General features: G+C 41.4%; 2 protein-coding genes across 3 annotated transcripts in view; one reads left to right on the plus strand and one right to left on the minus strand.

Annotated features, from left to right (window-relative positions):
* Positions 1-6,079, plus strand: part of wdr25 (WD repeat domain 25) — a 40,284-nt gene extending 34,205 nt beyond the window's left edge. Inside the window, exons 3-6 of the mRNA XM_061256497.1 lie at positions 3,217-3,347; positions 3,932-4,102; positions 4,919-5,059; positions 5,385-6,079. Coding sequence (XP_061112481.1) covers positions 3,217-3,347; positions 3,932-4,102; positions 4,919-5,059; positions 5,385-5,606 — 665 coding nt within the window. The 3' untranslated portion in view covers positions 5,607-6,079. The remainder of the gene's footprint in view (positions 1-3,216; positions 3,348-3,931; positions 4,103-4,918; positions 5,060-5,384) is intronic.
* A 1,420-nt stretch (positions 6,080-7,499) lies between these two features.
* The window catches only part of LOC133140040 (brain-enriched guanylate kinase-associated protein), a 59,365-nt gene continuing 39,924 nt past the window's right edge, over positions 7,500-26,940 (minus strand). For both annotated transcript variants that reach the window (XM_061259577.1, XM_061259567.1), the window contains 3 exons: positions 20,458-20,565; positions 16,430-16,513; positions 7,500-10,506 (listed from right to left, as the gene is read on the minus strand). In XM_061259577.1, coding sequence (XP_061115561.1) covers positions 9,121-10,506; positions 16,430-16,513; positions 20,458-20,565 — 1,578 coding nt within the window. In that variant the 3' untranslated portion in view covers positions 7,500-9,120. The remainder of the gene's footprint in view (positions 10,507-16,429; positions 16,514-20,457; positions 20,566-26,940) is intronic.

Consider the following 26,940-nt stretch of genomic DNA (forward strand, 5'->3'; position numbering starts at 1 on the left):
CGCTTTGGATAAAGGTGCTATATAAATGCCAACCATTTAAGAGTGCATTCAACCTTATACCTTTTCAACCAATGAAAATGACTGCTATACTATTGTATTCTGGCCCTATTAAAGCCCTGCTCAACTCTCTCAATTTTCTCAACCAAAGCCATTTGGGCCACATGCTGGGCTTGGGACTGAGAGGGTTAAGAGAACAAACCACCCAGCAGCCCCTCAGAGCCAACGCAATATAAAGATGGTAATTAGTGACGGTGTGAGATTTTAGCCCATTAGTGGGGTTTTCGCGATGTAAGTCTATACTGTGGGGATCCGGATAATCCCCACTCTTTCTCCTGGACCTGAATATTTTAAAGGGCATTTAATTTATGTGCTGTAGCAGATTAACTCTTCAGCATACATAATGAAAAGCACAGTACGTTACTCTGAAGATGGAAGACCACATCCTAATGCACGATGGCTGGCTGTTGGTTTCAGTGTTTTATTAAATTACGTATTAAGAAAAACACACTTGTTAAACACAAGGGCAGTTAATGAATTTATGTTGTCGTTTGACCAGATGGAACAGCAAGTGCATTGACCCTTCTTTTTATTGCAAGGGAGATACCACACATCACCATGCTTCATTGGTATCAGTTTTACTATTACTATTCGTGTTTCTTCCCAAGAATGAGTCTTGTCCTCAGAATCCTCTCTTTACTTTCGCCTCATTCGTATTTTACAAACGCTTTTGCATTTGTTCCGCAAGACATAATGCCCTTACCAGCAGTTGCACCTGTTTGGCAAGGTTTTCTGTTTATGCAGATCACGCTTGGCTGAATCCGTATAGCTGTCAAAATGAAAATGCCTTATGTTGAAACTAGAAAAGGAATGGATCAGACACGGATATGCTGGATTTTAGCGCTGAATTTCTTTTGTTTCTTCAGCGAAATCAACGTTTGGTTTTGCCTGGCTACACAACAGCCTTTACACTGGAAAATTGAACTCATTTTAACTCATTTCAAACTTCTCATGTAAAGAAGTTCAAAGTTTCCACAGGAAACGGTGTTGTACATTTGTCATGTTTATGAATCGTGTATAAAACGGACACTGTATTTGTCACGTTGACCTGTGGCATTGTTTTAACACATTTTAAAAAGCCTCCACGAAGTGCGGTCATTTGACCAATTTTCCTTTCTCCCTGCACCTTGCTCTTTGTCTGAGGTACCTCGGTTGAAAGTAATTTATAACACGCAGTTTGTCAGATGTGACTGTAATATCATTAGCATCGATCGGCGTGAGTGATCTGCGCGGAGGACGCCCGGGAGCACGCGCCCGGAAAGTGGCGGAGAAACCCCCCCCCGGAGCGGTGGGATGTAAATGCGCCTGTCAGCATGCCTGTCCCCTCGACAGTGACAGGATAATTGCCTCTCCTGATCCCGGATCAGAGTGGCCGTTTCGGAACGAGGGATCTGGGCTAAGTGCTGAAGCAGATTCGCACCTCGCTGAGGCTAGAGAAAATGAGTTGCCGTTGTCACTCTTCGTAAAGTTTCACTGTTGGATTGAACATGAAAGCCACGTTTTCTGCTCCGTAGAATGTTTGCTGTTGATGCACTGTAACTGCATTGCGCTTGTGACATTTCTTGAGGAGGTAATGCATGAGTGAGGACAAATAAACGAAATATCCATGATTTACGAGATAAGTTTTTCAATATGATTGTCGTCTACTTATTTAGCAGCTCTCAGGAGGTTGTGAGCATATTGGATTCAGGAATTCAAGGAGCTGAAATGATTTGTTCATAATGTTATAATTTATCGTGGAATGGAAAGGAGTGTTACCCGTAGGTTGCTTGCTCACTCTTGTGCACGGTGGTTACCCTTGTGTAATAATCATGAGGTTTCTGGTAAGTTTAATTCAGACTTCGGTCATTTAGCAAATTGCTTAAACAGCAGAAGGGGTGCACGTTACAGAATGGGATTGATCCATAAAGACTGGCCTTGACTCCGCTGCTTAACTTACGTTCTGTTTGAGCAAACACAAGAAAGCCGCCATCTCACTTTGCGTCTGAAAGCGTGAATAATTGATTGTTAATTACTTTGAAATTGCTGTGCAATTATGGAGCCAATACCTGTTATTTCTGCAGCAGGGGAAGCAGTGGTGTGGAATGCTGGGCCTTCTCTTACAGTTATGTGCAGATGTGTTCACCTGGAGAGCCGAGGCAGCCTCTCCTGCCCTTGCTCAGGCCTCTTCCTCTTCAAACATTTCCATTGCAGATCCAGGGCCAAGCTCCTTCAAAATCTCCACCTATCTGCGTGACAGTGTCATAGTTTAAATATCAAAGTCAGAGTTACATTGCGCTCAGAACACAGACAACTGACACTCGCATCACCACATACAAAAATTCTAACAAAAATATTAGATGTCAGAAGTGTTAATATTCAATGATATTGATTAATATGTCTCACACACACACACCTAATATAGCTGTAAACAACCTACAGTTTAAGGCTTGAATACCAACTCAACTTGATGATGTTTTGGAACCAAAATGCCAAGACAGCATTTTTGCATCTAAGACAGACATCCCTTGACTCATAGATACATCATACTATGGTAAAGCTTACATTAACTGACTAAATCATGTCCCATATTACACGTACAGTACACAGCTGTGCCAGGGTTTAGAAAAGTCATGGAGTACTTTTGCTATCAGAAAATAACTAGAAAGTGTTCCAGAAAATGGCTCAGTAAATACTGTTGGTACTGTTAATTAAGGACGTTTTTTGCTTGTCTCCAAGGTATGTGATGCCAATTACTGCATGTACTAGATCAGTGCCTTTATAGGAAGACACCTTTCAGATTAAGTACCTCCCTGAAGACTAAAATGTCACAGGCTCACCTAAAAGTCAAACATTTTTGTATGTCCGAAAATAGTTTTCATGAAGTGCCTTGATGTTGCCTGAATGCCTTATAGAGGAAATGACAGAAAATTGCCAACTTGTACAAAGCAGTGACTAATTGTTAATAAACACTGCATACTGAAGTGCTCAAGAGAAAAAAAGTTTCCCTGTAATCCCATAATGCCTATTAAAAATTGTCATTCTTGGCAGAAAATAAACTTTGTTGGTTAAGATATGACAGGTGCAAAAAATGACATAATTTTTCAACAGCGGAGACAGCCAGAGGCAAGCTGTGAGCTGCTGCAGTTCCTGTAAGTGTGCTGCGTCTCCTGTTCCTAGGTCAGAAAGTGGTTGCCGTGAATAACCAGTGCAAGGTGACCTGCCTGGCCCTGCAGCCTAGTGACCCCCATGTCTTCCTGTGCGGAGGGTTCAGCCCAGAAGTCAAAGCCTGGGACACCAGGACCTGCAAGGTGAGCTGCCATTTTGGCTCTTATGTCTGCTAAGACTGCCATGGCATTTGCATGCAATGTATGACAGCCGACTCACAGAGCTTAGTGTGGAGATACAGTAGAACGCAGACCACTCAGTAACGATAAAGGCAAGCTACATCTGCCTCTCAAGTGCCGGGAGATTAGATTGTATCTCCTGCAAAACCATCGCTGCTCATATCTCTTTTAGGTTTATCAGTGGGAGAGCAAGGCCTGAAAATCAGTGGTGCTCAGTGGCTAGCTGTTTAGTATTGATGGAGTAGAGTATGACCCCAGATGAATCATGTCCCATAAGGTGGGGGTGTGTGAGGGAGGGTTCTGCATTATGTTGCTAATTGGGAATCATTTGCAGCTGACCTTAGAAAGCTCATTAACTAGAGCTGTAAAAAAGGCATGTTTTAGTCTCTTATTCACAGTATTTCTCCGAATTTGTAATGCCTAATCTTAGTCCTCAGCTTGTGTCCTGCAACATTTTGCGTTGATTTCGAATAGGACAGACAAGCCTGCTTATGGATGCACTTGGCAGGGTCCTAATTTCATTACATTCCTGCTTGTTCTGTGGTCAGGTGGTGAGGGTGTACCAGGCAGCTATCCAACAGACCCTGGACATCCTGTTCTTGGCAGCAGGGAAGGAGTTTGTGACCAGCAGTGACTCTGTGAGCCGGGACTCTGCCGAACGCACACTCATTGCCTGGGACTTCCACACATCTGCCAAGGTGTCCAACCAGATCTTCCATGTAAGCTGCAAGCAGAGACCACCACGGCTGCCAGCATGGTGCTGTTGAATAAATTAACCTTGTAATAACCACTCATGAGCTCAAGTTCTCTTGGTACCATGATTTTAATCAAGACAGGTGTTGATGTCAGTTGGGTTCAATTTTGCAGACACACCACCAGACAGTGAGAAGAACTCAATGCAAATGACAACCTGTCTGGTTTAGAATCCTCTGCTCTTGAAAAAATTTACAATTTACATTTAGCAGATGCTTTTAGCCAAACCGTTATCATGACAATTACCTTCAACATGATAAGTCCGACAGGATAGAGATGGACAAAGCAAGTACCATCATCAAGCTGCATGCAAAATAAATACCAAAAAATATATCTTTATAGATAGAAACATTAATAGGAGTGTGATCAGAATAGGTTTGTTAGCTGTTCTGGGGAAAACAGCCAATGAATCTGCCTTCATGACTGGTGGAGCAGGTCATTCCACCATTGAGGGAATGAGGGTAGATAAGAACAAGGAGTAGCTGCCAGGTGCCCGACGAGATGGGACAGCCAGCTGGCCTTTGACTTTCAATTACTGTAATGATCTTTTTACAACAAGTGCAGTATGTAAATATTTGATTAGGCATTACTGAGCTGTTTTTAATGGACTGGGCAATAGCCTGAGAGGATGGAGGTGAGGTTGCACGAAAACCTAGCCACAATAACACAGAGCGATATTTCCACAGTCTTCTCAGATGTTGGTCTGATTTACAAGTCTGAAACACGAAGCAAACAACCGTCTTCTGAATGCGTTCCTGTTTCCTGTGCTTTGAAAACCGAAGGAGCGCTACACGTGCCCCAGCCTGGCCCTTCACCCCCAGCAGGACCTGTTTGTGGCACAGACCAATGGAAACTACATTGCCCTGTTTTCAGCCCAGAGACCCTACAAGATGAACAAGAGGAAGCGCTATGAAGGACACAAGGTCAGTACCGAAGCTCTGCAGTACTGGTGTTCCATACTATTGGCCGTGATGTTCAGGTGTGGGTCAATACTTATGTAACTTGTTCGCTAGGATGATATTTTTGCAAGCTAAGCTGGCTATGTAAGCTGTTTATTGTTCCGACATAAGTGTTTATCATTCTATTGTGTTGTGCTAAAATAGTTTTAGATATAATTCATTGTCAGATTTATCAAATAGGCCCTATTCCTTATCTTCGTTGTTCTCTTAGCACTTGAAATTGTACTTCCCTCTGGATAACAGCCTGTGCCAAATGCCAGTACTGTAATGTTATGTTATTGGTGTCCAGGTGGAGGGGTACGCGGTGGGGTGCCAGTTCTCTGCGGACGGCTCGGTCCTGGCCTCGGGGAGCTCCAGCGGCTCCCTCCACTTCTACGAGCACCAGAGCGCCCGGGCGCTGCAGACCCTTCCGGCACACCAGCAGGCCTGCGTGGGCGTGGGCCTTCACCCCGTCCTGCCCGCCGTGGCGGCCACCTGCGACTGGAGCGGGGAGGTCAGTGTCTGGCACTGATGGATGGGAGGGGTGTAGGTTGTAAATGGACTGCATTTATATGCGCTTTACAATCGATGCGTCTCATTCACCCAAACTGGCTCCCAAAGGCACCAACCAGCTCAATGGGAGCAATAGGTGTCTTGCTCAGGGATACTCCGACCCAGGGCGGGGGACCGACCCCTCGAACCGACTGCCAGACTACCGCTCTTGCCTCCCGATCCAATTTCGCCCTGTGTCAGACACCTGGTGGAGACAAACGCACACCTCCAGACACTTGCTGCTCTTTGACACACTGTTCAAAATAATTCCCTCTCGCACACACACACATTTCTCACATAGCCACAGATAAACAGACTCTCTTCTGGCAAACCGGGTAATTCACATACTGTCACATCCACTAAAAACCTGCTATGATTCTCCTGGAAGATTCAGTTTTAGTTTACCGCCACTGCATTTTTTTGTCAACTTTCTGATGTAAATAAATCATGACATGGGACAAACACAATTGTTTGTGTGTGTATTCAATGTGTGGATTCAATTTGAAGTATTTCTGAGTGAATTTAGAACTAGCACTGCTCACATGGTAAAATACCTTCTGCTGGGGTCCATCCTGAAACATGATGCTGTGGAGTGATCGCTCTTCCCTCTTCAGTTACCATGGTAACATTTTTGGAAACCTAGAAATGTTTTTGAATCCTACAAGCATACTCACTGTGCTAGTCACTCCCTCCTGTCTGTGTCTGTGTATCTATTGTTTAGATGTAAAAAATCCGTAGGGGTAGGAAAAGCCATTGCCTTATGTTATGTTAAATAAAACTTTTAAAAATTCCTGAAGTAGATTTACAGTAACTTTGTTTACCTTCACTATTTAGAAGATCTAGAACAAAACAATGCTTGCTGCCAAACTCTGGAATACTTGCTTAGGTGTGAGTCCCAGTTCATGCTAAAGTATTCTATTCTGGTTTACAAGCATCAGTTTAGATTTGAAGCTGTGCATAGGTTGGCTGTTTCCTACAGTATGTACAATTTTAATGCTATTGTGTTTTGCATTATGTTGTTGAAGATAACCGATTAAGAGCTCTTATATTTTCAGTGAAAACTGAAGGATGAATGAGTTCTCTGTAGGAGTCTGTGCCTGCTGATTCACTCATTGAAGCCATGCCTTTAAATTATATATGTTGTATGGAACACTTAGAATTTTGCCTGACTACTGAATGAAGACTGTTCATAAAGAGCATTTTAAATGTATAACTTTCAAAAGTCTCCGGGGGGGGGGATACATTTTGTACACGATTCAGTGAAATGCAGTCGAGACATGTTACACTGAAGAGGATCAAAGAAAGCTTTGTTAATTAACATTTCAAAGGGTAAAGTGCAATGCCTTTGCAAGTTCATTATCAAAACTAATGAGTACGCAGCCATATCTGCCATATTCAGAGACTGCCCTAATTGTAGAATAAATCAAATGGCTGTGTTTTTACATTTATTTTTCTGAACACTGTGGGCAGATCACTATGTGGGATTCTTTAATTTCATAGTGGGCTATTAGATGAGTCCACTTATGCAGAGCCACTAATTAACCCATACCCTTTTCTGCAAAAAAAAAGGAATTATTCATTATAAGACAACAAATGTATCCTCCAAGAGCATCTCAGGAAGCCAGTGTGTGTGACAAAAATGACAACATGGGGGAAGTGATATTCTGACTCAAATCTACTATATCAAAAGATCAAAAAAGAAATAAAAAATGGGCTTTTAAAGATACATACCTCATTCTGGCCATGATGCCAGCCTTGAACTTGAAATATATTTGCAATAGGTTTTTGTAGAAATAAGTAATAAAATATCTTGCAAACAAACCTTAATAAAGCTCTAATGCCCGCTATCCATAGTTTTAAGTCCATCATTGTTCTTTATTAAATAAAGAAACATACAACAAAAATATAGAAACATGCATTATAATGGGAGTACAAACAGCTGACCTTGTTTCATGGAAAGGTTACTGGATCTGAGGTAGAACAAGACAGTGACTTATTGGGGTCAACATAAAGAACTTTAATGCAGCAGGACAATTTAAAAAGGACTGTATTGTGTTTATCTACAACTAACAAAAAAAGTCAATTCTGCTGCCCCTCTTTCACTCCAGGTTGATCACATCACAACTGGGAACACAGTTTCGGAGCTCTGTCTATTTCTTTCTGGAAATAAAATGTAAGGCAAACTAATTCCTTGAAGAAAAACGGAATAGCATATACTCAATTAACATAGGGCTTCTCCATATCATCTATGATGGCATCATCTCCAATAGTAGCAGCTCTTTTCTGCTCAAGGCAGCAGGGCAAATAATAAAGTGGGTATGAGAACTTTAAAAGTGAAGACGAGGTTGAACAGGGAAGACATAGCAGAAAAAACACCACAGTGAAAAGGAATTGTCGGAGCAAGTGGCTAATTTTGGTTCGGTCAATGTGGCCCATGCGGCTCCTCTCCCAGTAATGCACTATGCTGAAGAGGAGGACCTGGCCTGCCTAAAACGCTCTGTATACCCAGAATTATAAACACATATTTACACGATTGTGGGATGGAACCAAACTGGCAGCTCCAGCAACCTAAAATAATTAAGGCAAAATGTACCAGGGGTGTCTGGTGGGAGTGAGTTGACTAAACCTGCCAGCTAATTTTAGTTTTGGCTCAAAGTTAGGCTTACAAACCGCTTAACGAGAGCCCAGGGTCATTTGTAATATAAAAACCGAATTGTGCCAAACAAATTTTATCAACTGCCACTGATTTATAGAGGCTTCCTTCTCGGCCCCACAGTTGAACTGCCATACAAATTACACATACTGCAAATGTGAGAAACTGAAAGACAGTGGGTGTTTACAATTCCCAACAGTTCTTTTGCCTTCATTTTGTAATTTGTTAGTGGCAACAAATCTGACTTTCAAACACCTAATATACACTATGTAAATATACCATTTGTTTAACAGTCATTTCCAAAGCTGCCTTTCTTTGTACCCTTTCCAATTACATTATAGTGCAATTGGCATCCATTCACACTATTCCCAACATCATCATGCACTGTGTTATTGCTTTTTCAGAATGACACCCTTTCTTCACAGCAATCAAGGAGAAATATTATGTTCATTGATCTCTAAATGAGCAGCATGAGATATAAACCAACAATACTCAATTTACGGCAACTAAAAGGCCTCCTCATATAAACTCCACTTGGCCTTAAAGATTAGTGAATTAATGCTTGCCTTACCACCCACTGTGTACAGTACAGTATCTAAAAAATAAAAACAGTAACTGCAGAAATCGGGCCTCCATCTCTTCACTTGGCACGTTATTTGATACATTTTGTATCGAATACCTTATTCACATTGTGGGTTCCAAGCAAAGCTTGTGTTGCATTTTAGCTCCTCTGAAATCTACCTGCACTGGAATCTCACTGCAGCACGTCTCGGTTGCTCTTCGGTTAAAAGCAGGCACGGAAGGGGCCTAAAGAACTACTCCCTTCAGCAAGGATGAATCGTCAGTTCAGCAGTGTGCCGTACAACTGGGCCTTGGTGAGGCTGTCCTTCCTACAGAGGCCCGTGCTCCCAGGTCTTTGGTGCTGTGTCGGCATCTTCCTCTGGTGCGTGGGGCTCTGCCGCTCTAGCTGGTAGTGTTGCATGTTGGACGGCTCCAGGGGACTTTGGTTTAAGGACTCTGCCGAGCTGTTGGGGCTGACATCCACGTATTCCTTCTTCATGCTGCTGCCGGTGCTCTCCTTGTCCTTGGAGCTTCCTGAGTGGAAGAGGTTGCGTTCGGACTCTTGGCTGTCCTCCTTCGCCCGGTACAGGGGCCCCTTATCCTGCTTGCACAGGCCCAGGCTGTGCTCCGGGCTGGGGCTGGGACTGGGAGAGGCCACGAAGCAGTGGTCCAGGATGGCGCTGTGGTAGACGTCGTCCCCCTCCTGGAAGCTGCTGTAGAGGGGCCCCAGCTTGATCTTGGACGGGCCCACGGTGAAGTGCTGCTCCGAGAAGCTGTAGGGAGAAACCCGGCCCGGGTTCCGGTAGGAGTAGGCGTTGATGTCCTCCACGCTCAGCTGCCTCCAGCGGCCGCTCAGGTCCTCCTCCAGGATGTGGACGCCGCCGTGGTCCCCGTCGTACGGCTGGGCGGAACCCACGCTGCGGGAGGAGGCGAGGCGGGGCGACTGGTAGGGCTCGCTGTAACAGGACACGGTCCGAACGTAGGCCGGAGCGCTGCCGTTCTGCGGGCCCTGGGCCACCTGCTGGAAGCTCCTGGACTTGGGGAAGCTGGGGCTGTCCTTCTCGTAGGAGGAGGTGCTCTTGCGCTCGTAGTCGCCGTCCCGCCAGTCCATGTAGAGGGCCTGCTGCGAGGAGGAGATGGTGCTGCTGAGGGCGTGGCCCTTCTCGTCCGACGCCATGCTGAAGCTGGAGTAGGTGCTGGAGGCCGGCAGGGAAGCGATGGCGAACTCGGCGAAGGAGGGCTCGTGGTGGACGAACACGGGGTGGAAGCCATCCTCCTCGGGGTTGCTGTCAGTGGAGTTCTGGGGCTGGAGGACGCCCGTCTCCGGCCCCTGCAGGTCCACGCTCTGGCGCCGCTCCCTCTGCCGCTCCTCCGTGCAGTAGAGCGCCGTGTCGCTGCAGTAGAGGTCCGAGGACTTGTAGGCCACGCGGCGACGTAGCCGCTCGCCGCTGTCCATGCTGTTGGCCAGGAACTCGGGGTCCTGGGGCTGAGGGCTGGGTGAGCGGGAGACCGGGCAGCTGGCGCCGGGCTCCGGCTTCTCCAGCACCTTGGCGATGACGGCGGTCGGCACCGAGTCGGGGTAAGGCGTGTGACAGAGGGCCATGGTGACCCCGCAGCCGTGCTTCTCCATGTGCATGCTAAGACGTTCCTTAAAGTCAGAGGGCAGCTAGGTGGGAAGGAAGTGTGAAAGGTAACTTGGTTGTTCAGCGTTTAACATAACATAACATAAGTAAAGAAGCAGTAATAAATTAATACATTCATTAACATAAATGCTTTTTTTGTTAATGTTGTAAGTCACTGACTTTTTGTCTTTGTGACTTCTTGTATTTGTTTCTTATTGACTGTTGTTCATGCTTTGGCAACATGTACCTCTTACATTTCAATATCACACTTATTGAAGTGTACTGCTAAATTGAGTGAAAGAGAGACAAGCAGAAAGAGGTGTGAAAGGAAGAAATGAGGAAGATAAATATAAATATGTATAGTAGAAGAGGACAGGCAGCAATATGACGTTACAGGGATTTCTCCCGCATGGTGTGAGATGAACAACTCATAAATATGACATCAAAGCCGGCGGTTCTATCACATCTGCTGAAGCACAGATGGAATGAGTCTTTGCAGGTGTCAGAAAGCACATGAAAATGATGAAATGCCCATCATCACATTCCTTGTGCATGTGACCTCTCTATGACGGTGTGTACGAGATAGTCAGCATGTCATCATCAGCCCTTCCCCCTCCTTTCCTCTTTGAAAGGAGAGAAATGATGTATTCCCGTGGCCGGAGGATCTGACAGTGGGACTTTCTGGTCTGGCCTACGCTAATGAACTTGTCAAGATTTTGCTGATCACAACATAAATGCGCTTTGCCAAGTATTTCTCTTCTCCCCCCACCCCCACCCCCATTTTGTTTTCCTGGTCTCTGTCCGACTCACTCAGTGCTTCCATGTCCTTCACTGCCGGACCCCTTGTCTTTGCCAATGTAAAGACAGAAAAGTTGCGTAAAAAGTTTGTGGTTGAGAGTTCCACTTGTTTTTATCTTAGTTGAGAGTGTGGCTGGTGTATCACTGAGCATTCCCTGTCAGCTGCATTGCATCTTGGTGGGTGTCTTTGCGCCATCAAACACACACCAGCTCACTGGGAACTGCCAGGCTTCTGATTAGACTATCTCTTGAGGTTTCCAGGAGGGAATAGAAAAAAAGCAAATGGGAAGAAGAAAAAAGAATCTATTGCTTGGGATGAAAATAGATTCTAGGCATACAGTACCAGCCATTTGATCTCTATGCTATTTTTAGAGCTCCCCACTGAAAATTAAGGTGAGGCTTTAGGGTTAGCAATAATTCACACTACTCTCTGCCACAATGCACTTTTATTTTATTTTATTGTATTTTATTTGTTTGTTTGTCAGGGACAATGTACAAAAAACATTTATCTCAATTGAGGAGATGCTTTGTACCAGATTGTAGCTCCTAGCTAGTTTCCATCTGCTGTCCCAATATATTCTATATATATTTGTTGTTGGATTATAATTAGTCGATACATCTATATAAAAATGAAAAAAAAAACAAAAGACAAAACAGGACAATACATGTCCTGAAAATGTGTTGTTTTCTTTTCCTCAGTAGTATCTCTGTTTCAAAGCCATCTGCTGTGCTTGGAATAACATTTCTGTAATTACATTTGACACCCATACATAGTAAAATATTTCTGTAATATTGTGCGACTTACTGAATGCACACTATGTGAGCACACTGCAGTATTATGGAGGTTGATATGTGTTTATGAATTCTTAAAAGGCTGAAGCCACTTTTCTCATTTTGCAAGAGGCTTCCTCTAGAAATTGGTACCTTTATGCTCAGCTTATTTAACTGCGACATGGCAGATGATGGATGCTTGGTATCTGTGCATATGACTTGTGCTTTGTGTCATAAGGCAGGTTGTGCTGTTAAAATCAAAAGCGGGATTTGGTCTCACTACAGGACATTATAAATTCCAAATGTTCACTTGCAGTCCATAGATTTATAAATGAGGTTCTGTGTGAGCCGTAGCCATGAATTCTGGGAAATTATATAAGAGCTATAACTCCAGTTTGCATTGACATCTCCATCAACATTCCTCCAAGCCTGAGGCCGTGAAGTATTCTGAGTGCTGCATTCTCTTTCATACGTGCTCTCTGCCCATGCTCACGGGTTGCTCAGAGTCGGTACTGTACACTGCCTGGGGAAAGAAAAGGCTTTCCAGATGAGACTTTCTTAACTCATTCATCAATAAACACTTTAATGCTCTTGCAGAAAGCTGCCAATGGAAAAAAGTCATTGTCTGCCAATGCTAATGCATTTCGGTCCTAATTCCTCAATTTAGCACCACAGGACCGAGACCTGGGCAATGAAAATGCACAGCAGGGAGAAATTTCTGGGAATAACCTCGCAACTGAAACAGCACCGATATGACGAAGAGCCTGAAATTTAAAGATACATATTTTTTAAAGTATTAAATGTAAAATGACTAACTGCAAAATGTAGATATAATGGAACAAGGCTCCCCTGCTTAATGTTTCCCAAACAACTCCTAATAATTCATTATCCACACTCCTAATAATTATTTTCAATAAAATCTAACAAGTGCAAATCTGCATTAATATGCCCCTTTACAATGCTACTTTTGGAATTGTATTGCAGCCTCCCATGGCTTCCCGTGTCAATTGAGTATAAATGAGGTAATACACATGTAAAATCCAAAGACACCACATTCTATTCAATAACTAAGAACTTTAAAACAACATGGGACACTGTTGCCTAGTAGAGGAAGGAATTGCATCTTTCAGAAAGACAATGTTCCCGAGCATTGGTTACCAATTGTGAGCAGTTTGAGCAGTTCTGTTGCTCACAAAGTTACTGTATTGAAGTGGCCACCGCAGTCTCAAGACTTAAACCCAACTGAAAGTTGCAGCATGTAGGATATTCTTAAAAAGCTGCTGAACAGAAATCAGAAGGACAAGATATTCGTAATTTTTTAAAATAAATTATAATTTGGGATGCCTTATTTTGGTAAATTCCACTGAGATTAAAGCAGAATACTTTCCAGGTTTACTAATGAAAATAGGCTGTAGCTAAATATTTTTGAAAGGTGCACATACAATAAGGGTAGAGGTTGTGGTATGCTCCCACAAGTGCTACGCTAACTACACAACTGCAAGCTGTGGTAACATGCATTGCAGTGGGTGGCAGTAGTTAGTCTGATTTGTTTTAAAGTAATCCACTTGTTACAATAAATGACAACAAAAGTATTCAGTAGAAGTTGTGTGTAGATGTGGCCTAGCAAATGATGAGAAAAATGTTTTTTAGAGCTACCAAGTAAAAACAGGTAAATGTCAAGTTGCCCGACTTACTGAAGGCATTGCTGTACGTAAAGGTAATTCCATGCTGAATCCCTCCAAAGCTATTCGAAAAAGGTCAATCCAAAAGCTCTCTTTATGTATGAGCTGGTGTTTCTCACACATGTTAATGAGCTGCCCAGATACTGCTCTGTTGATGTGCTTGTGGATATGAGGTAGACTAAAAGCCTAGCTGTTACACAAATGCAAAGCAACACTGTTACTAGCAATGCTACTAGCACTTTCATTCAGTGCACATAATATTTTGCTCTATATTATGATATTCTTGGCTTGAAATGAATGTGTTTACACTTATGAAAGTCACCTGGCAAATTGCTTATTTTTTTCCCAGTGCTAATTTTCATTCAAAATTTGGCTCCCCAAAACCAGCTCTACAACAATTGGATAGGCAAATGGTAAATGGTCAATGGACTGCATTTATTTAACGCTTTTATCCAAAGCGCTTTACAATTGATGCCTTTCATTCATCCATTCTCACACACACACCAATAGTGATAGGCAGGGTACCAATCAGCTTGTCGGGAGCAATTGGGGGTTAGGTGTCTTACTTAGGGACACTTTGACACAGCCACAGGGATCGAACTGGCAATCTTCCGACTGCCAGAAGACTGCTGTTACATCACCCTTACTATCGCCCTTTATAAAATTGTTCTTAAATTAGTGTAAAATCCATTGAAACAAGAATGTTTTCAAATGGTTTGTCTGCTCCGTTTTCAGAATAGATCTTTTCAGGCAAACTTGTTTGGGATTGAGCTTGCATTTCAGAGTTGTGCAAAGAAATGGCGCTCATCAAAGACTCAAACCTTGCAATGTAGACCTACATTATTTTGTACGCCTCACAAACTTTAAAATACAAAATGAAAATGTATCTATATTTCTTTTTACAATATTAGCCTAATACATATCGTTTGGATAATGAGGTTGTGTAATTTGCTCATAAATATTTTTTTAAATCGTAGTAACTTGAATTTTTCATCCTAAACCATACCAACCATTTTGATTTCCCCTCATTGTAGGTCCCAAATGATTTTATTTACATACATACAGTATCATTTGCTTGTCTTGCATTTAATATATTTTACATGTGAAGCATGTTGATCATTATTTATAGTCTGTTAAAATGTGCACTATTTACATTGCATTGCAGCATACTTTTTGTAGTGGACTCAATATTGAGCAATTCTAAAACTCTTTGCATTTGAATGGATCTCAATGGGAATTGGGGGCTGGGACTAGTTTCAGCTGTAAATTATGCTCATACAGTATGGTACATTTTTTAGGAAAATGGCTTTATGTTATCAAGGGTCCAAGGTATCAAAGGAGCCTGAAACCATCATGCCGCTGCCAGATATGCAATAGATACCATAGAATTGTTTCAGAATCTTTTTTTTTATATCTTGGAACCCGCGGCATTCTTGCTGTGGAAGCAAAACGGCAAATGAATCAGGAAACCACTGTTGGCCAAACAATAGTCTTAACAAAAATAAACTGTTTGGAACATCATTAAAAAGAAAGAGAGCAGTAGGCCAAGTAAGACCTCTGCCTGTCCTACAGATCATGGACACTCTTCAGGAGGCAGGTGTGGATGTGTCAGTGACTACTACAAAATCTTGTGGACAGATGAGACCAAGCTTGACTTTTTGATGTTTGATGTATCAGAATAAGGAAAAGTGTGTAGACCAAAAGGAACTGCCCAAGATGCACAGCACTCCCCTCATCTGTGAAACTTGGTGGGGGTGTTGTAGTTTGGTCATGTATTGCTGCCACAGGTACTTGCTTACTTGTCTTCTTTGATAATGGAACTACTGATAGCAGAAGCAGATTCTTACGGACTGTACTGTATAAGCATCCTTTGTATGCCATGGTTCAAATACAGGAAATGCAATTTTTTAAAGGAGAACAAGTGATTATAGAAATCATTATGAAATCCCTCACTACATCTAAAATGACTCATCTATTAATTCACCCCCTGCATAAAAACAGCATAATAGAATTTCAATACACCCTGAATTGCTCGATAACTTCCAATCTTGCATTATCATTACATATGGCTCTGAAGTCATTCCGCAGATGCGGTTCTGACTCTGCCATATTGCAGCAGCAGTAATGTGCTAGGATATGTAACATGAAGAGACAGGAGCAACAGGAGGAAGGATTGCCTTTTCTCTTAATGCATCATGTGTTCCACAACCTGACAGCTGGAGACCTCGGATGGAGACATGACAAATGGCAGAAACCACAAATAGGTGACTTGAGAGATTGTAGCAACATAGCTTGTGTGGAAAAAGCAACATAAATCAAGCTTAAGGCATGAAATGCCAGTGTGACATAAGGGATGGAAGCTTATAATGGGATTTGCCATTTTCTTGCAATCATTCAGGTAGTGTGGACTTGGACATACAGAAAAACAAAGGCCTTGACACAACCACATTAGCCTGGAAATGGAGAAGCTGATTTGGGGCGCAATATCAGATGCCCTTTATTTCTTTAGCTCTGATGCTGTTAAAGCAAGTGCAGTGGAAATCCGAAAGCCAAGTCAATTCCATAAGTTCACAGACCCAAAGGGTCTTGGGGAGCCTTGATCCTATTCTGTGGCATTCGATAAAATGGTGACAGCAATTTACAATTAAAAAGCACCCTCAGAGTGGAGGTTTGTGGCTAAAAGGGCAAAGTGTGGAAGGGAGAAGAGTAAACTTACCTCTGACAATTTGTGGGCTCTGTACTGGGATTTGCTGCACTGCAGCAGCTGGGCTGCTAGGTTGCAGTCCTTCCTGTACAGGTCCTTGGGAAAGGAGAACATTGGCATTAGTTGGCACAGAAACAGCAGTTTTAGTACCTTCACTTAGAAGGTGGCTGCTTCCAGTGTGGTGGCTGGTTCTAGCATGTCAATAACAGGGGCAATAACACATTTTCAATCCATTTGATTGAAGTACAGAAGGTTATCGATAACAGACAGACCGACAGCATTTAATGTAAATCTATAGAGAACAATTCTTAACATTAAAAACATTACAAGAAAGTGAAAATACCTTCAAATATACATCGGCATGCAAGCTACATAGATTGGCAAACAAAAAAAAAGACTAGGCAAGTTAAGCCAGACCCTGAATGCAGCCTATGGGGAACATTGCCTGCCAGAAACTGAAACCTTTCACTTTCTGTCCATAAATGGTACTGGACCCTCTTCACAGAAGATACTTCCTTACTATTTAAAGTCAAAGAGATGTAGGGCACTAATTAAAGGCTCTTGGGCTGTGCCCTCTGTCCTAAAACAGGTAGTGCGGCATAGAAATTAAGATGGTTAATTTCCACCAAGAAGGAGATGGGTACAAAAACTCTCAATGTTTCAAACCTATTTCCACTGTCAGAAACATTATTAGAACATGGAAGATAAATAGAACATTCAAGGCAAGGTCTGGAAGACCAAAAAAGATTTCAGATAGAATGACCCGAAACCTGGTGAGAAATGCTCGGAGGAAGCCACACATCACTGTAAAAGATCTGCAAAAAAGAGTAGCAACACAGGTCTAGCTGTTCACTGGACAATAAAACGTACTTTAAACAACAAAGACCTACATGGCAGAGTTGCCAGAAAGTATGACCTCAACACAAAATTAAGCATCTGAAGTATGCAAAAGAAAACAATGTACCTTCATAACAATAACAGCCTGAAGCCTTTCATTATATAATGTGCTTTGGACTGACAAAACCAAAACTGAACTTTTTGGCCACCACCAAAGAAGGTATGTTTGGAGGGTGAAAAAAGGGTGAAGCCTTTGTAGTGAAAAACACCTTGCCAACTGTGAAGCATGGAGGTGAATCCATCATGCTTTGGGCTTGTGTGACAGCTGGGGGCACAGGATTTATTGTGCAAGTGGAAGGAAGAATGGATTCCACCAAATATTAAGAAATTCTAGAGGCTAATGTCAGTCCAGACATTGAAGTTAAAGAGAGGTTTGGTATTCTAGCAAGACAATGATCCAAAGCATACCTCAAAATCATCCCAATTATATGCACAATACTGTACACTACTGCTAGCGGAGTCTAATAATATCTGGATATCCAGTTAGCCAAATTAAAGTATTGCCAGCCATTTTGGAGTGATTTCGATTAATTAGGTTAATTGCGCTAACCTAGTATTGCTGGCTAATATTAGCCAGTTGTGGTGGCAGCTTAATAAGTGCTAAGACAACCTAGCTTAATTCATTTTTGACAGCTGCACCAATGTATGTGTATCTGATGAGCATGGTGCGAGGCCCCCATACCATCTGCACTCGATATATATCCATCTCTACTGATTTGTAGCTAGCATGTGCAATTTAGGTTACCTGTAGCTATATCACTGGCTAATCACCACACAATGGGCAAGACAACGTCACATTAGGTTATATTTTGTAACCTTCAGATAACACAGTATCATTTTGTCACAAAATATAGACTTAATTTGACATTGGACAAACACATTCATTTTTCCCAGCAATGTTTGCATATAAGACAATACTGCTTTCAAAGAAAGTAGGCTGCCACAGATAATTTCATGAGCAGTGCTGCAATTGTAATTTGCACATGTGTTTGGAGGCTATTGTAATTTAATTTTTTTTTTTTAATGAGCAACTGTGGATATGTTGATTGAATTGATGGTACATAACATACCTAGCCTATGCTTGTGAATAAGGGCTTGGCTACACAATTCTTAGTTTTCTTGTACCCTGTTCGTGTTTAGTTGTAGTTTATGGGAAATAAAAGTTGACTACAGTTTGCGTTTAATATTTCTGTTCGGGGAGATGGTACAGGGCGCTGCGCATCTGGCCCAGTTTCAATGTAGGGGCCTAACACTGCGTGGGGTTTTCTCAGATATCGGGGGACACTTCCCCTGTGGAAATGACTAAATGTACTAAAATGCTAGAGGGGGCAAGCACATTTGTAACAGTGCTATAGCCACCCCCTAGTCCCGGTGAAGCACCGTCCCTGGGCAAGGCTAAGTGTTAAAAGCTTTCTAAGAGCATTATTTTAATGAGAGCCAGGCTGTTGAAGGCAGAGGCATCAGAATCAGGTATTTTGTGCCTGAGGAGCTCTGGTGCTTGAACCCTTTTTCTGCCCTCACTCTGTGTTACACATTATGCTCAAATCCAGGTACAGCACGGTGCAAGAACCCTGAAGCCATTCTCAGATTCTGCCTGACTCCATATTAAGTGCTTTTTCATTGTTAGCTGATCTTTACTACACGTTCCCTACAATATTGGCAGCATCCTCAAATAGACAGTTCAAAGTTTATACAAACATTTCTTGAAGATGTATGTCTCCTGTTGTCCTGTCTAGAGAGAGTGACATTCACTAACTTCACAAATATAGCCTATATTTCTTAGGGGGGGGGGGGTACAGGAGTATCGTGAGTGTGGGTGCAGGGATTTATGTTACGTTAATGCTATAGGCCTCTGTTAAAGTGTCCCCCCAATCCCCCCATAAATTGTGCAGTGGAGTGACGTGATGGACAAGTTCATATGAATAGTGGCAGTTTGACTAATAGGAGAGAAGCAGCAGCCCTGTCACTCAACCCAGTGGTACAGCAGTAGCTCTGTCACCCAAAGCCTTTTATTGTCATTAAAGGGACAGAAATGTATGACATTTTGGATGCTACAACTTTCTCCTATTATCTGTCACGAAACCCCCCGGGACTTTCATACTTTCGACACAGTATGTAAGGCTAAGTTCACGGTACTAATATTTACTCTGCAGTTATATTTTGGGCTCTGCACTATAATGCTCATCTATTGGCCAAGTGAGAAGAAAGGGTCCTGTGTAGCCTGCTGAGCAGCTGGTGCTTTCAGCATTCAGCTTGGTGCTACTTTTTACCGTACTCCAGAATTCTGGAAATTTCTGTGACTCTCATTCACAAAACTGTTCCTGTCTCTCCGCTATAATGAAGGCTCTAAGACTGTAGATCGATTTCACGTGTGTAACCTCATAATGCAGGAAAACAGAATCGCAACTGGATTCTGACCCCAGTTCAAGCGGATTTGGAAGGGAAGCGATTGGGTGTATTATGAGCGATCCGGCTTATCCAAGCCTCCGGAAACCTGTTCTGCTCACATCAAAGACCGTTTGCAACTGAAGACGGAAACATGCCCCAGGATTTCCCTGCTTATTCTCCCACCTGAAAAGACTGAACAGCAGACACCAACCCATCCACTGGTTTAAGGGAGACGATTCATTCCGGGTAGCAGATAAGCTCACTTCAGAGGTTATTTGAACTACCCGGTATGGTGGAGTATGCTACTCTGCAACTGTGCTTTATTGGATGATTCATCCAGTCAAAAAACAATGTAGTACTGAATAAATCACAATATAGTACATCTATGTAAAAGAGAACACAGGAATTAATTTCTCCTATGGAAGATACGAGTAACCTCAGTGAAAAGCTGATGAGTGTTAACCCTTGTGTTGTCTTCAAGGTAAAAAATGACCCGCCACTATGTTTAACGGCAGAGAAAACCCCTAAATTATCTTTTTCAACTTGAAATTTGATGACAAAGTTTGTGATGAGTAACAGGTTGTTTCTTCATGCAAAATAGATTTGGGGTTTAAAATTCAATTAAGCTGCTTTATTTTGGGGGTTTAGAGAAGGCGGGTCATTTTTAACCCTCAGGACAAGGGGAGTATACAGAATGTTAAGCCTACACAAGGGTTAAGAAATAAAAGTGCACGAGAGGCCTGAGAAATACTCACGTTGTCCTCTTGCAGTTTCTCCATGGTAATCTTGGCCTCCATGAGGTGGTTGTTGAGCACAATGATCTCTCGGCTCAGGGCTCTCTTCTCCTCGTCATGGTGCTGAGACTGAAAGAGACAAAATGGTTTGGAGGCAAATCTAATAATGAAATGATGGATTCACCAGCATTTGACTTGTATTAAAACAAAGCATTTTTCCAATCCGTTTTCCGACCGTTTCAACTTGCCTATGAAGTACAAGTACTTTGAAGCAAAGTCATTAAGTTCCATATGTAGGTACTATGTGAATTCCTTTTACAGGCCATTTCATATTACTTACCTCTGAATACCAGGTAATTTATTGGCTGTAAAATAAACATAGCTACACGCAAAGATACAATATATTGAATCAGAAAAATATGTAGGCCATTGCAAACAAACAACAAAGTACAACAGCAGTGTCAAACAGTCAAGGCAATCTCATGTATCAAAAGAAATCAATAACATCCGTGTGTGAAGCCCTTTACAGACTGTGGGTTAACAAAAATTCCCATTGATACAAAAAATTTGTTTTTCTATTTTCAGATCCATTGAAACTGGAAAAATACCCTGGCATGCCGACCTATTAATAATGACATAATGAGCACAAAATGCTCTCCTGCTGATCAATTAATTAGGCCCTTGTGTTATAAAGCTGTATCTGACAAATGATTTATGTTTGGGAGGCCCTTTTCACAACATATCCGCTATTATTCTGTCATACCGAGGTGAGGGACATTGTTACAGACTGTAATTAACGTTGGCATAACCAATAACTGGTCATTGCTATTCAAGGCCAGTCTCAAGACTTCCCATTAATCACTCACTGCGCTTCTTCAACTCCCTCAAGTCTCTGCCCTTGTAATCATATTCCATGCTGGTGAAGGTGGGACTTGCTACTGCCACCAGTCTTCCCCAGCGTAGGGAACAATGGCAAATTGGGAGATAACTTTATCATTTTAACGTTGTGTTTGGCATTCCTACAATATTGCTGTGTACTGTCAGTCCCTTGGATGTATAATTAACGGTGGTGGAAAATGCAATCATTGTGGAAAGCACAGCTAAGTATCAGGTTCAGCACAGGCTCCTTGAAGCAACAGCCCCTCTGTGCCAAAATGACCCTCAGTGGGAGACTTGGCCTACAGAAACGGGAAATGCGGTAAAAGACTTCCTCTGATGTCTCTGATGTTTATGCAGCTCATTTCCTGGCTCTAACTAATTGAGGTCCTGTTTTTAGCAGGAAATGGAGGCACCAATCACCTAAAATGGCCTTGTTAGTTGAAGACTCGCTGGGTTGTAGTTCTGTTATCAATGCCTGCTGCTCATCTTTTTCAAACTATTTATACTTTTCTCTTTAGACTATAATTTTTTTCTCTGTCATTTTGAATACTTTCAATGACTAGCCAGTAGCTACAGTGTAGGTGATGCTGCAAACTTTTGATTACTGTCATAACCATGCTTTTCTGAAATGAGTGAGTGAGATCCACCTATGACATACAACTATGGGGAATGACATCTGGTCATGACCTTCACTGGAGCTCCCAATTGCACCAAGTCTGCCTTTGACCAACAGTGCATATAGGACACTGCAGTACTACTCCTTCTAAATAAACATATTTGTTTCTTGTGCATGGCAAGCAGGGCAGTCTTAGTAGATCTCTCAACTTGATGTTTCAGAGAACCAGGATTATGACAGTAACCTAATTTCTCTTTCATAATTTTGTGTTTGAGGTCCACCTATGGGGAGATATAGGTGGATGTAGCTTGTCCTTATGTTCACCGCAAAGACGGTAAGATGTATGAGGCCCATAGTGAGAAGAACATAGGACAATGGTAGTTTTTGCGAGGTGAAGACATTGACTGATCCATTTGGGGATCTGGGGATGTGGAATCCATTCCCTGTAAAGTGGGTTTCCCCTTGACAGCAGGTCCACGCCCCTGTTCAGATGTGAGGGACGAGATTGTATCTAAGGCAGGGAGCTGATACAGGAGAGGGGCTAATGAGCCAAGTGCAGCAGGCTAAGTTTATCAGCACTGACCCGGGTCCCCAAACCTTTCACATCCTGTGAAGGCAGATCCAAGGATGTATCCTCCTGTGAAAAGCTAAATGCTACGGTTCGCATGGGATGCTAGGTCGAAGCTGTGATTTGAGTATGTTTAGAAATGTTCAGAAGAAGCAAATGTCAACTAAGGCGAGGAAGAACTGCTGTGTCCTATATGTTCTTCCAGGAGGGTGGGAGCCACCTTTGGTACTGGATGCACTATTGCCTGTCAGAGCCAGACCTGGTGCAATTGGATGCTTGTGTGGAGGTCATGATCTGATGTTATTCCCCATACATAGGTGGATCTCATAAGTGGATCTCACTTCTCAGTGTAATTTTATTTCTTTGAATGATAACCATTTCCAACGAATACATAGAGTTAAGCAGCTTATTTTCTTAAATTATTTTGCTTCATAATGTCAGTGATGGTAATACTTATGTCATTTTTTTAACTTTAGCCCATTGATGGCATCCATTTTTCCTCCGATATAAACGGATAATAAAATAAAAGAGCTCCTAAAAACCATGGATAGATGACAAAAAGGGGCCCATTAAGGGAGAGATCTGCACAAGACAGATAGAGTCAGTCACATATGACTGAACAAAGATGATTTCAAACATTAATTTCTGAATGAAATTAGCAAAGCAGTGGAGACTTCCACAATACACCCTTGAAGCAAAATCACACTTCTCAACTCCTATGTGGTGTTATCAGAGGTGTGTAGACTGTACTCAAGCAAGAATACTGTTACTTTAAAATAATTACTCAAGAGTAAAAGTAGTCATCCAAAAAACTACTTGAAGTGTAAGAAAGTATCTGAAAAAAGTACTTAAGTACTGAGTTAATTTAGGCTATAGGATCTGATTTAATATTCAGTAAAATAAGTGCAATAGCTACAGAACTGCAGAATCGCAGCCTAATATAGTGTGCATACAGAAAGATCAAAATAATTAAAATGTCCCAAATATAAAATGTCAAAATGCATTTCCAATAAAATATTAATTAATTAATTAATTAATTAGCCATGTGCAAATTTAAACAGGGCCCAAATACCATTATAATGAAGCAATACACAACAAAAAATTCTATCTTTATCTATCACACAAGAAACACTATTTAGCCATCAGGGAGAAGAAAAACATAGGTTGTTAGAGGAACGTAGAGCAAAGTAGGTATTCAATATAAGTAGGCAAGTTATGATACCAGAAAAAGTTTAATAAATAAGAATTTGTTCGGATCACTGGTAAGTTTAAGCTACTTTTAATACGTTCTATCATATCACTTCCTCATATTCAAGCTAGGATGAGCCAGTGAGCTAAAAAATCCAAGGGCCCAAGATCCAAAAATACCAAGTCCAAACTTGAGGCTTAGTTAGCTACTAGTTACTTCCAACATCAGCTAATGATTGCACCATGATTACTTAGGTTACATCCTAAGTGCTGGTTTGTTGGAGGCAATGTCATTACTAAAACAAGTGGATTTACAACTATCAAAACGTTCTCTCCTCGCGGTTATGTTACCGACTGTTACTTGGCATCGTAGCTTGTTGACTATATCATTCTCATAAATTAAACCTCTACTCGATTACCGAGTTTCTACTATGTGCAGAAAATTATGCTTTAAGGATAGTGGGTGACTGTATGATTACACCTGCTGAGTGTAGGTGTAGACTATTAGTACATTCTTATCTTATTCTCATGGTGTCACCACATTTATTTTAGCAATGCATAAATCAGAACTCAAGCTGAAACTGATGAAATGTGAAATTATGGTAAAATATTAAAGAAAATAATTTCAAAATACCTTCATTTAAACATGCCAAACTAATCCACTTAGCAAATCCATTACCTTTAAACTGTATAATTGAGTCATTCAAAGAAATTAAAACTTTTTCAATGTCATTTAAAATTGGTTGATTACAAAATCAACTCATTTGAAACAGATAGAGATGTCAAATAAATAAATGGTAGCTTGAAAAAAATTCCAATCTACTTGTAGTTCTCTGTTCAAATGTTCTAACCCTGAGTTTCTCACTTTGTAAAGCTCTGCCTTTGAATTGATGGAATTTGTGTATAGAAATAGATTGTCAGTTCCAATTCAGGTCTGCGATTGTCTGGAGGGAATCAGAGCACAAAAAGAGAGGCACAAGGTAGAAATGAAATTTTCTACTTTCAATCCCCACTAGCTCTCCATTGAGCTGTTCAATATGGTCTTACCTATTGAGAGGTAGAGTCATTTCCAGACTTTAGACTTCCTAAATGTTCTAGTACAAGCTTTGTATTTTTAATGATAGGACATTTGATGACAGTCATGTGGTTTCACAGAATCATTAGTCCAGTGCTGAAAAACAATCAGTCATTAATAATGAAATTATAATTTATTATTGTTTGTGTGTGTTTGTGTGTGCATCTGTGAGTGTGCCTGGAGATATGTTTTGCCAAACCAGAGATGTTCTATTCCTGATATTACCCAGCCATATCCAAATATATTATTTATTTCAGTTAATTAATTGATTTCTCATTTTTTGAATGCACATATGTATAATTATCATAAATTGCTCCATTTGGGAAGTGTGGGTGGGCATTAATGCATGGATTATGTGCATTTTGCTTGCCATTCCATTGAGGATTGAGGGTCTGTCTCTGTTATCAACAACCACAGCACGAACCCTCTGAGACATAATTAGTCAAAACTCAGGAGCACTATGCAGACTTCTGAAGAAAAACACAGATGAAACATTTCACTGGTTTTGAAAAATACATTTGAACATAACTTTTAATTGGTCAATATATGTTTGAAAATTCTTGAAGACTTTCACCTTAATTAAGGTCCTTTGAAAGCTGTACATATACAGTGGGCTCCAGGATTATTGGCACCTTTGATTAATATACACAAACAGTGCTATAAGCTAAAAAAGAATACAGTTATTGACATCAGCTTTATTTTCCAACATGTGTAAAGTCTTACCCCAATTATTTCCAACAATTATTCACCCCTGGTTTAATACTCTGTGGAAATATTCCTGGCAAAGATAGCAGACATGAGTCTATTCTTATAATTTAAAGGTTAGAGAACATATTTGGAGGGATATTTTAACCATTCCTCCATGCAGAACTTTTCAGAATCATTGATATCCTTGGGATACCCCCCTCTTCAGTTCAACCACAGGTTTTTCATGGGATTTAAGTATGGATACTGAGATGGCCATTGCAGAACATGGTTGTTGTTTTTACTTAGCCATTTTTGTGTAGAATACTGTTTAGTGTTCTTGGGGTCATTTTCCTACTGGACAATCTAACTACGACCAAGGAAACCAGATTTTCAACCAAGATTTCCAAGTACTTGTTGAATTAATTGTGCCATTGATCTTAAATGGTGCCCCTGGACCACTGGCTGCAAAACATCTCCAAAACATTAATGACCCACCTTAATATTTCACAGTAGGTATGAAGTTATTCTCCTTATGCATTCTTCTTTTGCAGTCAAACATATTGATGGTGTGTATGTTCAAAACCTTCAATTTTGGTCTCATCTGACCCTAGCACTCTTTTTCAGTCATAATTCCAATGAGGTTTTGCAAACTCAGTAAGGGCTGTCTTTGTGCCACCCTTCTAAAGAGTTGGCTGGTATGGAGGTGCCATTTTATGCTTTTTTAGACTTGGTGACCCCAAGACACAACCAATCTCTGAAATTATTCAACTTCGATCCTTGAATTACTTATGGCCTCCCTCACCATCTTCTTTACCGTTTGCAACAATTCTATATGTTTAACGCCTTTTTATTATTGCCCTTACAGTGCTAGTGGTATGTTTAACAAAGGGTTGACAAAGGGATATTGCATGCTTGTTACCTCAATTTTTATACTCTTGTTCCTTACTACTTTTTACTAAATAAAGTAAAATTGTACTGCCAATATCACTTCCTTTGATTTTATCTACAATAATTGTTTGGGGTGCCAATAAGTACAGTTTTTCGGGAAAAAAATATGTTTGAACAATTTGCAGGGGAATAGCAATGCTTTATTTAAAAAAAATATAAACCCAGAATGTAGCTTCAAAAGCCAAAATGGACAAATGGTCAACACGGGGTGGGAGGGTCTCTATCCCTCAAACAACAGTGGAATTTAGGTCTTGCATTGTATAGGTTTCAGAAGGCATGCTTATTAAACAGACACACAATGAAGATTGTTATATGTAGTGGCTCTCCTTTAAGTGTACTTTGCACTTTTCATTGAAGATTTTACGCGAATGAGAACATGAGGAGCAATACCTCAGCAAATTTGTGTGGGAGACAGCTCATCCCAAACAGATCCGTAATTAGCAAAGCATTTTCAATTGCTAACTGCAACATAATGGCTTGTCTCCACTATATATTTAGACCTTGAGTCTCACCACTACAGGGTAAACAATGCTGTACAGTTCA

The sequence above is a fragment of the Conger conger genome, chromosome 1 (assembly GCF_963514075.1).
Source record: "Conger conger chromosome 1, fConCon1.1, whole genome shotgun sequence".
In the NCBI taxonomy this organism is placed as follows: domain Eukaryota; kingdom Metazoa; phylum Chordata; class Actinopteri; order Anguilliformes; family Congridae; genus Conger; species Conger conger.